The sequence below is a fragment of the Acomys minous genome (genome assembly GCF_964271855.1).
Source record: "Acomys minous genome assembly, chromosome: 14".
Taxonomy (NCBI): domain Eukaryota; kingdom Metazoa; phylum Chordata; class Mammalia; order Rodentia; family Muridae; genus Acomys; species Acomys minous.
The window spans coordinates 32,706,318-32,719,879 of record NC_140496.1 but is presented as its reverse complement, the minus strand read 5'-3'; the positions used below and the strand labels follow the sequence as shown (position 1 = coordinate 32,719,879).

General features: G+C 48.8%; 1 protein-coding gene and 1 long non-coding RNA gene across 5 annotated transcripts in view; one reads left to right on the top strand and one right to left on the bottom strand.

Moving 5' to 3' along the window:
- The window catches only part of LOC311583485, a 157,979-nt gene extending 153,336 nt beyond the window's left edge, over positions 1-4,643 (bottom strand). For both annotated transcript variants that reach the window (XR_014774536.1, XR_014774537.1), the window contains exons 1-2: positions 4,416-4,643; positions 3,107-3,257 (exon numbers count right to left, since the gene is read on the bottom strand). This is a non-coding gene — a long non-coding RNA (uncharacterized lncRNA). The remainder of the gene's footprint in view (positions 1-3,106; positions 3,258-4,415) is intronic.
- A 327-nt stretch (positions 4,644-4,970) lies between these two features.
- Positions 4,971-13,562, top strand: part of GNAO1 (G protein subunit alpha o1) — a 154,051-nt gene continuing 145,459 nt past the window's right edge. For 2 of the 3 annotated variants that reach the window (XM_084756321.1, XM_084756320.1), the window contains exons 1-2: positions 4,980-5,870; positions 6,070-6,112. In XM_084756321.1, the coding sequence (XP_084612447.1) occupies positions 5,753-5,870; positions 6,070-6,112 (161 nt within the window). In that variant the 5' untranslated portion in view covers positions 4,980-5,752. Of the gene's footprint in view, positions 5,871-6,069; positions 6,113-13,562 lie in introns of all 3 variants that reach the window. The other variant, XM_084756322.1, reaches the window with a different exon arrangement.

Sequence of the window (13,562 nt, the reverse complement as noted above, 5' to 3'; positions counted from 1 at the left end):
GAAACCTTAATGTCTGAAGACTCCCTGCCTCCTGAAGAAGATGGCAAGTATTAAACAAGTATTAAACAAACCACGTACACATATGCATGTGGGAATTCTCTCTGTCAACCCTGCCCACGGTAGGTTGAGAAGCGTTTGATATTATTTCCATTGTAACAAACGAATCAGAATCTCAGCTTCAGGTGAAAGATTCCCCAAGACAATGCCAGCAGGGAACCATGACTATTGGGCCATGCCTTCACATTAGGCCAAGCTTCAGTGTCAAGCTCAGGCCTGGGCTAGCTTGCTTGCATGAAGAGTGCTGTTCCTTGCCCCATCCAGCACTCCAAAGGTATCCCTGTGAGCTTCCCTTGCTATCCTAAACTGAGAAATAATTAAGCATCACAAAGCACACTCTCTTTGCGGGTACCCAAGCCACCAAACTACACTCAACAAATAATGTTATCAACAGTGACCATATAGTGGATTTTCATAACTTAACAGCTCAATTCAATGACATGCAAACGTTTATCTTGCTTCTTGATGTCAGTCCCTTCTCTTAAAAGTATAAAGAAATCGTATTTCTTCCTGTGTCATCTCTTACACTTAACAATTATAGATAAGAAAGTTTTTCATGAGCCCTAAAAAAAAAATAACAAAATGAGACACAGAAGTTAGCAAAGAGCTTTTCTTATAGTGATGTTGAAAGCATTAGGTTGATTCTCTCCTCACAGACTCCTGTTGACCAATAAGCCTCCCATTTGCTGCCTCAAAATTGGTATCGTTTCATGTTGTACAAGTTTACCTAATGATGACACCTTCTTGAACTCACCGAATCTTAAACATTTTCTAGAATAATCAAGTGGAAAAAATTGTCTTAGGAAAGAATCCAAATGTCAGAGGCGGCAAGGATAGCCTGATTGAGCTCTGGTCCCGACATGGGTGACTTTAGTTAACAAATATTATGACAAGCCGGTGGACATGGGCTATTCTTGACCTTTTCAGATGCAGAGGAAGCCCTTTTCCTTCAGAGGTCTTGCATCTCACTAACAAGTTTCCCAGCGACTATTAGAAATCACTTGATGGAGGAAGTGTGATTGTGAAGGTGAGCCCCAGGTGCCGCCTCAGACTTCCTGGGCTAGGGGAATCCCAGAAATGGAACCCCAGGACCGAAGTTCACATTTGCAAATGTAAAACTAAACCATCTCAGGCAATTCTATAGATAATAATGTTTAAAGACCACCACACTGGTGGTCTGGGAGGCATGCACAAAATATGCCAGGAAAAAAAATATCAATTGGGGGATTGTCTTTTAGAGGCATCTGAAAAGAAAAGAAAATTATTAAAAAAAAAAAAAAAAGAAAAGAAAAGAAACATTAGAAAAAAAAATGAGTTCACACACCTAAACACTATGCTGGGTAACTGGCAGCTGGGAGTCTTCCTCATGGCGTACATGCCTATTCTCTCAAAGTGGAAGCAACTTAACGTAGGCTTTGCTGATATTCCATAGAATAGGTAATATAATCAAAGTACCTTTAATGTTAAATAAATATGTTGTATATGTATGTGCGGCATGATAAACATGTGACTCATGACACGGGAAGAACTGTCTTCTGATTTAAAAAAAAATCATCAGAAAAATGTAATTTGGAAAATCATATAATATAAAACCAAAAAGAATCTGTCCTTGCTCTAGGAATCCTAGCTCCAAATATTAGAACGGTAATTTCTTCATCCCTACAGGAATTAATTGTGCATACATTTAATATAGTTGGAGGGGTTTTTGTTAGTTATAATTTACTGAAAACTGAGGTATTCTCATTCTTACTTCCTTTAGGGGAATCAAAATATGACTGGAGTTGAGATTTCATCCTTCGGATCTGAACATGCTTTTACTTTACCTACGTATATAACATGCAATTTCCAACACTTCAAGAACTGCAAAGATTCGTTGACTCCTTAATGAGTTTGTTGACCATGAGTAATTTATTTAAGCCTGTGGGTGGGGACTCAGCTTGCTTGTCTGTAAAATGGGTACCAGGCTGTATCTTATTAAACCAAAACGCCCAAGGCCTTGGAAGAATTCTCCGAAATAAAGGGGTTTATTGAGCCATTACAGAGGCTAGGCAGAAAATAAATGATTAGCTGTTGGGACAAATTCTCCTGAAAGCACCGTCGAGGCTAGATGGCTAATTTCCTAGATCTACAAAGCCAGAGTACTTTAGAGTGAACACACTGCTATGTACATGTTTTTTTTTTTTTACATTGAATCTACACTGGCTACTGATAATAAGGGTGGGATCACCTCAAGTAACGAAGGCTTTGTGATGGAGGAACAACCAGAGAGGAAGCCAGAACCTCTTGATTGGTTTGGGCTGCAAGGAGGATACACTGGTACATAGGCCAGCAGAGCAGGTTTGCGAGAAGGAAGCTTTTACTACACGTTCAAGAACACACAAATGCTCTTGTTCTTTGTCAGGCCGATAGCTTGCTACCCACTTCCCTCCTGCATAGCTTCCCTTTCCTCACATCCCCTGGCCCTTGGGAATTAAATGTAGGACATGCTGGAGTTTTTCTCTTGTCAGTCTGTCTTCCTAGTCTAGGCTCTTTCCACTCATCCATGACGCTTCCCACACTGGTGCCTAACTGAGCTTTATGTGGGAGGATCACATGGGATCATTTTTGTAAAAGTGCTCCGTAAGCTGTAAAGCACTATACAGATGAAGTGGATTATTATTAGTCTTTTATGAAACTCAGCCATAAAGACGCAAAGTGACCCAGAAAAAAAAAGAAAACAGGGTAGGCGCAGCTGAAATACATCTACAGTGCTGGAGCATAGCCTCATGTACACAGTCGGTAGGTTCTTGGTAAGTACTAAGGGAGTGAAGAAAAACTCAAAACACAGGTTTGGCCTGTGCCATCTGCCGTCTCCGGGGCTGATCGAAGGCAGGAAGGCGTGTACCTAAAGTCAAGGATGGTTTCACCCTCCCACACACAACCAGATCGCCCCCTGAGAGCATAAGGTCTCCACTTGAAAGTCGCCTGCTATGAAAGAACACTAAATACCTATAAGACGGCCCTGTCGCCACCACCCTGCCCCAGCGCGCATGATGGTTTTATCCCTTACCTTCAGATGCACTCTTGTGGAAACGGCAGCACTTTAGTAACAGTGAACATCTTTCTTGCATCTCAGGTTCATGAAACTGCCCCCCCCCTCCACCCTCCTGCAACCTCTGGGCGAGGTAAGATCTATAGAACACTGGGCACCTGTTTTGGATCTGGAAGGACAATTTTAGTGACACTTGGTTTTTAAGACAAACCAGATTCATCCTCTAATACTGTCCCTCACACGATGCGAACAGGAAAGGAACTAGGGAAGAGTTGCTGTATAAAGCAACTCTCTATGGAATTCTTCTGTCAGTTTCCTAGGGTAGGTATGCAGGCTACGACTCAAATTTAAATGTTCCAACTATATTACCCATAACTTTGGACATAGACGTTTGTGGAATGAGGCAAATCTGCACTGAGAAACACCAAACTTTAAAAAAATGTAGGAGAAAAATCTTTTCTTCTGAGTGGGCCTTAATTGTCCCCTTCCCCCTCCTTACCCTCCCTACCCCCCCCCGACCCCCGTTGCAAATATATTTTTATGTTGGGTGACATTTTCAAAATAGGAATTTTTTTCTCCCCATTGTTAAAATGAAGCAAACAAGTTTACTTCCAGTCACAAAAATGCCCAATGTTAGGGGAAAAACGTTTTCCACTGGCCCCTTGCCTGTCTTTTCCCTGGGCAGCCTTGCCTGTTGGCTCTTCTCTCTAGGAAGGCCCCTGGGGCTGCCTGGTGGAACTGATTGTAAAACTATTTTGTGCAGTAAGAATTAATGTCTTCAAACTCCCAGAGACCACCCAGAACATGACTGGTCTTTGGCAACTGTCTACTGTTTGCCCCAGTTCTGGGTTAGCTATTTACTGAGTAACTGACCCTGGTTTCTGAGTCCTTTTTTTTAAAGAAGACATGTTGGGTGTGTTTCTTCTTGTAGTTTGTTACTTTAAGATGAAAGGGGGAAGAAACCTCTCCTCTCATCAAAAACCTAGGAAGAAGTCATTTTTACCGGTTTGTGTTCTGGAAATACAAGGATTCAAGAACCAACTGAGACTGTTCATCATATAGAGAAAATTTTAAGGGGATGAGCATTTGCTAGAGGCTTTCATGAAAGACTGTCCCTGAGCATTTAGCATCAAGCCATCCTAGGATGGTTACCTTCCCTAACATCCAGAGCTTGTGGGGAATCTCGCCATAAGGTTCATGTTGGCTCAGGGAGGGAAAAAAAAAAAAAAAAAAAACTCCTGCAAAACAGGCCCTGCCTCTTCTAAGCCTGCAGCGTTCTTCTCCACGAGCCCAGCCTCTATATACTAGATGCTCAATAAATGCAGACCTGAATCTGTCCCCAGCGCTGTATTTTGGCGTGCGCGGGTTTATTCTGACCCACTACCTCCTCACGTCTGCTGAGGCACCATAGCTCGGCCAGGGACTACGTCTCCAGCCGCGGGAGAACATTCGGGAAGGCGATCTGCGGGAGACACGACGCAGAGCCCGAGACACCGGGAAGCAGGAGGCACTGGCCACGGGCTGGGAGCCACCTGACCGCGGCACTCAGGTTTAGTGGAGGCCCGCCGGGCGCGCGAGACCTACCGGGGTGGGGCGGGGTGGGGCGCAGGCGCGCGCCCGGCTCCAGGCCCCGCCCTCCCCAGCCCTGCACGAGGCCCGAGCCGCGGGGGAGAGGGACCCGAGAGCCAGCCCCGCCTCGCGCGCCCGCGCCCCCGCGCCCGCGCTCCCGTTAGCTGACGCGGCCCTCGGGCGTGCGCGCCGCCCCCGCCCGCGCAGTCCCCCGGGCCCGGCGTGCGGCCCTGCTGACGTCAGCGGGCGGCTAGCGGAGCGCTGCGCAGGAGCTGGCGCACTCGCGCGCGGCGCTCGCCTCGCCCCCTCCCCGCCCGCCCCGGCGCGCGCGCGTGCCCTGCCCTCCCTCCCCGCCTCTTCTCGCGCTCCCCGCTGGCCGCGACTCCCTTGCTCTCTCCCCGTCTCTCGTCCGCTCCTCCGAGCGATGCGAGTTCTGGGCCCCGGCGACTCTGCCTCCTGCTAGAGATCTGCACCCCCAACCCACGGCCCAGCCCTCTGCCCAGTCCTGCCCCGCGCGCGGGGGTCGGAGAAGGAGCCGCGGACGCACCGACGGCCGAGGAGCGGCGATGCACATGCACTAGCGGCACCCCCTAACTCACTCCCTCCACACCCCGCGCCGCCGCCGCCTCCACCTTCTCTGCCTCCGCCTCCTCCTCCTCCGCCTCAGGCAGCCGCGGCAGAAGGACCCACCCTGCCCCCCACCCCACCCTCCGCCGGCTCCGGCTGCGGATCCAGCCTCGACTCCTATTTTATTTATTTTGGGTCGTGCACTAGCCTCAGTGCCTGCAGCCCGCGCCTCCCGGGCCCGCGGGCGCCTCCTCCCTCGACTCCGGAGTCCCAGACCTCGGCCGCCCTCACCTCGACACCCCCAGACCCCAGTCAGCCGCCGCTAATCTTCGCCGCTGGAATCTTGATAGAGGCTGTCTTTTTGGGGGGATTCTGGTCTTTCGACAATTTTGTTCCCAGCCAAGGAGAGGATATCGTGATTTTCTCCCCTTTGAGCCCAGGCTCTGCTCTGTGGGGGGGTGGGGGGCGCGCCGACCCGGGGAGTCGTGCCAGCCGAGTCGTGCGGGCTGTGGCAGGGAAGGGGCCACCATGGGATGTACTCTGAGCGCAGAGGAGAGAGCCGCCCTCGAGCGGAGCAAGGCGATTGAGAAAAACCTCAAAGAAGATGGCATCAGCGCCGCCAAAGACGTGAAATTACTCCTGCTGGGTAAGGACCTCGGTAGCCACCCGGGCCCCTCGATCCCGGCTGCAGTTCCCTCACCCGACTTGCGCCCCGGGAGACCTGGTCCTGGAGTTGGCTCCACCATGTGCCTAGGAGCACCCACCCCTTGCATGCCTTGAAGCCCCCTTCCCATTTCTATGAGCTGACACTCACCAGTTTTCCCCCCCTCTCTGTGTCCCAACAGGGGCTGGAGAATCAGGAAAAAGCACCATTGTGAAGCAGATGAAGTAAGTCCCTATGGCATTGGGATTTGTACTTTTATTAAGAATAATTTTATACCGTTTTTATTATCTTGCTCACCCACATGGCTCTCCAGGCCTGCTTCTTAATTCGTGCACACACAGAGAGACCTGGCTTTGCCTCCCCTCCCCCACTTCCTACGTTGCTTCTGGATCCCCCCACCCCAACTCCTGGGGTGGGTGTTTTTGGGGGAGGGAAGGGGAGCGCCTGTAGTTGTATGAATGACAGTGTCCGCCATATTGATCAGAACATCACACTATTGGCGTGATTATGATCATAACTCTTGCTCGTGGAGTATTTCGTGTGTTTCGCTGCCCTCCATTTCTGTCTCTGCCTCTCTCTGTTCCTCCTGCTCCCACCACCCCACCTCTCGGGGATCCCACTTCTTCCTGCTTCTCTTCAGACAGTGATTTTGAACTTGACTAAAACATGGAGGGGACCCAGCCCTAGCAGATTCGGTCGGGGTGGAGGATCAAGTGTTTGCTGTTCATGAGTTTGGTGCTGAATGCCTGGAGGCTGTGGCTTAGACCCCCCTCCCCCCCCAAAAGAGAGCAAGGGTTGGGGGGGCGTGCACTAGGGAGAAAGGGTGGGTTTCCAAGCGGATGTGACACAGTCTTATCCAGGCAGAGGTGGAAGGGAAACGCTCTCTGTGGGGCTGAATGAAAGCAAGCTCTTCCCTCTGGCCCTCCAGCCTTTGCTCTCCTGACACCCTCAGTTTCCTGTTACCGCGTAGCCTTTATCATTTTTTTTTTTTAATTTACCCTCTGCTTAGGCCAGGTTCCCTGTAGTCCACCTCCTATGCGGATTTCAGGCCCTACTTGCCACCGCCCCCTTCTGCCTTAGATATCAGTTTCCCCTCCTAATTAACTGGGGGTGGATTTGAGTGATGGCTGAAAATTAAAACAAAACGGGATATTCCTTCCTTTCCACATTTCCCCAATAAGGAACCTCGCCCCTCCTTCTCCTTCACTGGCTTCCTTCTTGCCCCATCCACTCCATGGCTCCTAGTGAGTCTACAGGCAGCTTTGCCTGGGGAGGGGTGGCCGGCAGGGAACCGCTGCATGCCTTCCGGGCCTGCTGCCTCTGCTTCCGTTGGCCTGTCAGTTCTGGACGGAGGAGTTCGTTAGGATCGTTTAGAGAGGATTCCATGTCGCTTTGCTGTGACACCTTCGTGCACACATGGCTCCTAATTAGAGGTTGCTGTGCAGTAAACAAAAATGATTATTTTTCAACTTGACAGAATAGCCGAAGTAATTGCATCCCGTAGGAAAACAATGGAAAATAAAAACCCCTTTCGAGGGAAGGTGGGTGGGAGACAAACCGTGCTTGCGGTTTCAAAACCAAGAAGCAAAAATTCTTGCATGTGTAACAGGCATGACAAGCGAGTTCCAGGCGGCGCCATGATGGTAGGGAGCAGCGACTAGGAGACAGTTTTCCCCCATCTGCTTGGCATGTTCTTATTTGCGTTCGAGAGCTCCCGGGGGCTTTTTTCTCACAGGCCCCTTCGGCTAGCCTCACCCTTCTGAGCCACCAGTAATTTGGCCTGGGGTTTCTCTGGGGCTTGTGCAGTCCAAATGGATGGGGAGGCGGGGCCTGGGGAATTGCTCTTTGCAACAAGGTGCATGTTGCATCTGCCTGGAGCCCTCGCGTGTCGGGAAATGCAAACCGCGCCACCGCTTTCTCCTTAGGGGCAGGTTTCAAAACTTCACAAGTCTGTAATCCTCTGTGGCAGGCTGAGAGTCCGGTAGAACCCTCGGCCTCCTGAGCTGGGGTGAGGTTTCAGGCGTTTTAAGTGGTGGACAGCGCCCAGCCGAGGCTGGAAAAGTCGATGGAGTTGAGCTCGGCGGCGCTCGGCTCTGCTCGGCCTGGCCTGGGCGCGGGGCTCGGAGGATCTCGACAGTGTTCGGAGCACAGTCGGGGTCCAAGCGGAGAGGGCCGAGCGGCTTCGGCTTCTGAGGGGGCCCCCCCGAAGACGTTCGGAAACCCTCGGAGAGGGGAGGGCAGATTGGGAGTCGGGGATGGGTGGGAGGGGATGGCAAAGAAACTTTGCATCCACTAAAGCAGCTTGCTACCTGCTTTTCCTGAACATGCCCCATAAATTAGGTTGATTTAATAACAGGTTTAAAAATATGCACCGGGTCCCCCAAAGGGTAACTTGCCATTTTTATTCAAAGAAAGCTGAGCTCTCTGAGGAGATCTGTGTGCCACTTTAGAGTGGAAATTCCTGATTAAGTCCTGGGGAACAAAATCTTAAAGGAAGGCTACAGGAGACTTTCTGAGGAAAGTCCTGCATGTCTTACTGATAATTGGGCTGCACTGAGGAGGAGAGGTGAAGTGTCTGATGTTTGGTTCCATTAAATCAGAAATCAGAGACTGTTTCCTACATTTCTCCCTTTCCTCACCCCCACAAGCACCTTTTCTGTGAAAATTGCCTGTCAAAACTGAGATTTTTTTTAAAAATTGATTTTTGTTTCATTTTAAGTGCAAAATGCGCCAAATCTCTTTAAGGAAATAGACTAGGTTTGGTCAGAGTCCTCCGGAGAGGTGTCTGCCCCTGCCAGTTTTACCACAAAAGACCTAGCTGACCTGCCCTTTTGAAGCCTTCATGAATGGCAGTTTTTCCCTCTGTGCTTGGCTTGAAATAAGTCAGATCAGGGCCTTGTGCCAAGCTGGATGCCGGACTTGTTTTATTAACCACAAAATGTGAGGTTGGTGTCACTGTATCCCAGCGACAGACTCTTTGGAGTCCTCATTTCCAGAGATGGGTTTTGAGATCCCCCACTTACGTGAGAGTCATTTGTAGCCAGGAAGATAGTACTTGCTGGGTGGGGCCAGGCTAGAAAGCCTGGGTAGCGTTTGCAGAAAGCAATTTCCTGTGTCCCTGTGCTGTATGATTGGTGGCAAGCCTATCAGGCCATGTGTGTCAGTTAATTCAGATGCTGTGTTATTTCACCTAGGCAGATGAAATTAGATGGTTGGAGTCCGTAGGTGGCACCCTGTGAGAGGCCGGTGATTTCTTGTGGGGACTGGGGCCCGGTGGCACAGCCCTTTGTGTTGGGAGGAGGAATATTGATATTCAGATGTTGTTAGATCCGTTGTCATCAGCATTTTCAGAAGAGCGAGGGGAGCTTCTTCACTTAGCTTGTGTGTTCTCATCCTCGTTGTAGTGCGCTTGATGAGGATGAGGAGGAGTGGGAATGTGTGTCCGGAGTAGCTGAGGTGAAGCCATTAAGGACGGGCAAGCAGATGCTGCTTAGAACAGGGTGGTGGTACCCTCGTCAGCCTAGGGCCGATACAGACACGGACCTTTGGAATTGTTCTGCTCAATACAAGTCATAATGGGGGAGTTGACATCAATGTTCAGAAGCTTAACTCTCAAGTCTTTAAAATATTTTATAATTTGTGTGTGTGCGTGTGTGCGTGCGTGTGTGTGTGTGTGTGTGTGTGTGTGTGTGTGTGTCTAGAAGGCAACTCTGTGAAGTCCATTCTCTCTTTGCACCTTTACATGGGTTCGGAGATCAAACTCAAGCTGCTAGCCTGCGAGGCTGCAGACTGTACGGAGCCTTTACCCGCTGCGCTATCTCTCCAGCACTCCCTTCGCCTCCCTTTTTTTCCTCTTTTGTGTGTGTGCTTGTGAATTAGTGTTTGGAAGGTTTCTGCCATTCAGTACAAAACATTTAAGTTCTGAGAAATCAACCATGATGATCGAGATAGTGCAAATATAGTTTCACCCATCCTGTGAGTAACCAGTGCCTCCTTTTTCCTACATGGCACTTTGAAGAACTTTGCTTGTTTTAGGAATCTGTGACCTCACCTGTGATACAATCTCACCATTTTCCTGATAATCAGGGATGCTTTTACAGACACTAATAAAAATTTTAAAGAGAGTATAAATTTTATTGGATTTCTGAACCCTTACAAAGAAGTATCTTAGAATCATATTTTATGAAGCATAGAATCAATAGAATATCGTTTAACCAACTTCACCGTTCTGAACACTGAGTGACAAATGCTTGGACCTGATCTCGTAAAGTGACCCGTGGAGTTGTTCAGAACATTACAGTTTGCCTTGATTCAAGGTGATGAGTTTGCTGGGGTGCTTACTGCACACTCCCTAGAACATTAGCATTTTGTTCTGTTTAGTTTTTCACTAAGTAGAATTTGAAGTTTGTAGAAAGACCTGGCTTGCTAGCCAGTAGACTTTACCTGTATGGGCAGAATAAAATGGAGCATTTCATTTCTGGGGTACAATTTTTAAACAGAGTTAAGGATTTTGCCTATTGAAGATATCACTACTTTTACAAGTATCCCAGGCCTTACAAGTGAGGTCGTAATATACCACTGTGTCAGGGAAGGTGGTGGTTCCGAAAGGTGTGCAGCTGTCAAAACGATGGTGGTTTCCTCCTCCCTGCCGACCTTGACTTTATACCTGGGTGTCAAGACAATTCGGTTGGATTCAAGCCAGTGTGCATTCAGCATCTAGTAAGTACTGGCACTAACAGACAGGGAGGTGGCAACTTGCAGTCATTACTTTGCCAACGCACAGCCATCTAAAAGGGTGTTTCCTAGCCGGGCAGTGGTGGCGCACGCCTTTAATCCCAGTACTCGGGAGGCAGAGGCAGGCGGATCGCTGTGAGTTCAAGGCCAGCCTGGTCTACAAAGTGAGTCCAGGACAGGCAAGGCTACACAGAAACCTTGTCTTGAAAAACCAAAAAAAAAAAAAAAAAGGGGGGGGGTGTTTCCTACCCTTGCCCAAAGGTCCCCCGTGGAGGTAGTAGTCCACTGAGGGCTACTCTTCAAGAACGTGCGCCTGTTGTTTCTGCAGTCACGTCATTGGCTGTCTTGCCTCCCTCCCCACTTCTGTCTCCATGTTTATTCAAGTAGATGCACCTTGTTCTCTGGAGACAGTGTGAGTGCGAACAGAATGTCAGATCAGGTAGCAGCAGATGAGTTCTCCTTCCCGATGGATGGTGCCCTCGCCCGTCTTGCTGTTCACTGAGCTGTAAATATCAGAAGAGCAGCCAGCGATCCGCCTGAGCTCATCATCAACTGGCTGTGCAATTCTTGAACCTCAGTGGATTCTGACCTGTGTGCTTGAGGGAAGGGCCGTCGTCATCATCGTTGTCGTCATCGTCGTTGTCATCATCGTCATTGTCCTTAGATTAAGTAGGTGAAGAGTTAACGCAGATTGTCATGGTTGCATTGGAATCCAGAATTTCTTTCCTGTGCCTGGCAAGCTGGATCTGTGCTCAGGTGCTGGTTGCTTCTTTTAGTGCCTGGAACTCCTAGATTCTCCTGTGCATCTTAGGAGGCCTCATCTGTTAAGTTAGGCCACGATTACTCGTGGTTTCCAGCTCCTTATGGTACACTATGTCAGCCAACCTTCGAGATCTGAGCAGAGTAGGTCCCACTTTTCTGACGTGCGCTCACACAAATACATTCGTGTGGGTGCAGGCACTTGATTCCCTGTATCCAGGATGTGTTGTTCAGTGTGAACCCTCAACCATAAAAAAAAAATTTTTTTTTGGTTTTTTGAGACAGGGTTTCTCTATGTAGCCTTGGCTATCCTAGACTCACTTTGTAGACCAGGCTGACCTCAAACTCTCAGTGATCCGCCTGCCTCTACCTCCAGAGTGCTGGGATTAAAGGCATGCACCACCATGCCCGGCTCCATAAAAAATTTTTTGCTGCTGATTCATAACTGTGATTTTGCTATTGTTATGAATCATAATGTAAATATCTTTCAAAGACACAGGGCTGCCAAGGGGTCGCAACCCACAGGTTGAGAACCCTTGAGTTAGACTGTTATTGCAGGAGCCCATCTTAATTTGAAAGACAACTGATAAGCCACTAATTGGGATGGTTCCAGGCTGAAAAAAGATTTGGGAAGGGTTAACCTCAAAACTGAGAGTAGCAAAGAACAGCTTTGAACTCTGAAAAAAAATATAGTACACATGTATGTGTTTTCATACACATATATACACGGGCTTAAAATCAGGTGCTGTGAGGGGATCACATTTGTTGGCTGCATCACAAAAGGCCTAGGGGTGCCCAGATGAACTCTATTCCAGTAATTTGTTTAACTGTATATCCCATTTGCATTTTATCCCATCTTTCTCAATATGCCACCCAGCCCTGGTAGAAAGGACCCTGTTGAGCAATCAGCAATTAGCATCTGGAGCAAGAGAAGAAAGAGTGGCGTCCTGACTGGTCCAGGGACATAGATAACTTCTTAGTTAGATCAGAGGGTCGGCATGCTTCTCTGGAATGGAGAGGGGTTAGGAACATTAGTCTGCAGCCAGGCTGCTGGCCTCAAAAATCTCAGCTCTCCTACCAGTCAGGTGTGTAAGCTCAGTTATTTACCTCTGGGCAGCCCAGCTTTCTTGCCTATGAAATGGGGCTGGTAATCAAAGCAGCTATTTAAAGTTGGTACAGGAATGAAATAAGATAGCATAGGAGACAGTGCCAGGAACATAAAAATCATTATGCAAAGGTTAGTTCGGTTTTCATTCCTTTGATTGGTTAGTGGGGGCTTATTTCCCCTCTGTAGTTGTGTCGTAAGTATGAACTTAGCTGACCTGTGAACCGTAGAAGAGGGGCACTGTGGTTCGCACTTGGCTCCTGGCCTCTTCCCCTTGCCTACTCTGCAGCACCAGTTATATAACAAATCATGTCGTCATAACCGATGTGACATTTTTGATGGCACAGCTGCTTCAGCCCAAGAGACTGGGCTGATGTCACACAGCGTGAGAAAGAGCACTGAGCGAGGAGTCCAGACCAGCAGCTCTGCCTCTGCTGTCCTGAAAGAGCTGGACCAAGTGTACACGTACCCAAGTTCCTTAGTGGTCTGTGAAACCTCCCCCCTCTTTCTGTGCCTCCCCTAACCCCCTTCCCCTTCCTCTTCTCCCCCCTCCTCTCCCTTTCTACCCCTCCCTTGCTCCCTAGCATCTTGCAATGCTACACATAAAAGCATCAATTATGGTTCTTCCCTGAGAGGGTGTAGGATGCCCGTTAAGGTTCTTTTAAGGGTCATAGAACTGTACAACAGAACCTAGATCTTCGCCAGCCAGCAAAGTCACTTTGACAAAGCCATGTCTAACCAAACTTTTCATGTTGATGTGGTTCCCAAACCAAAGCGGTCAATCTAAAAAACAGTCCTGCTAGTATGAAATGGTGTCACTGGGAGAAGAGAGAACCAGAGAGAAGTGGGGTTTGTGGCTTCTAGGATGCTCAAAAGTGGAGGCAGTGCTGCCCTCACCACATAGGGCTACGTGTAAAGGAACATGTCTGGGTTCAGGTGCCAGAGAGCCAGGGAATCGGGATGGGGAAATGTGTTGTAATCTTGACTCGTTCGCTGGGTGACTCTGAGCAGACCATTTAGCCCTTCTTGGCCCCAGTTGGTTTATCTCTTAACTGGTGACTGGCTTTCACTGTGAA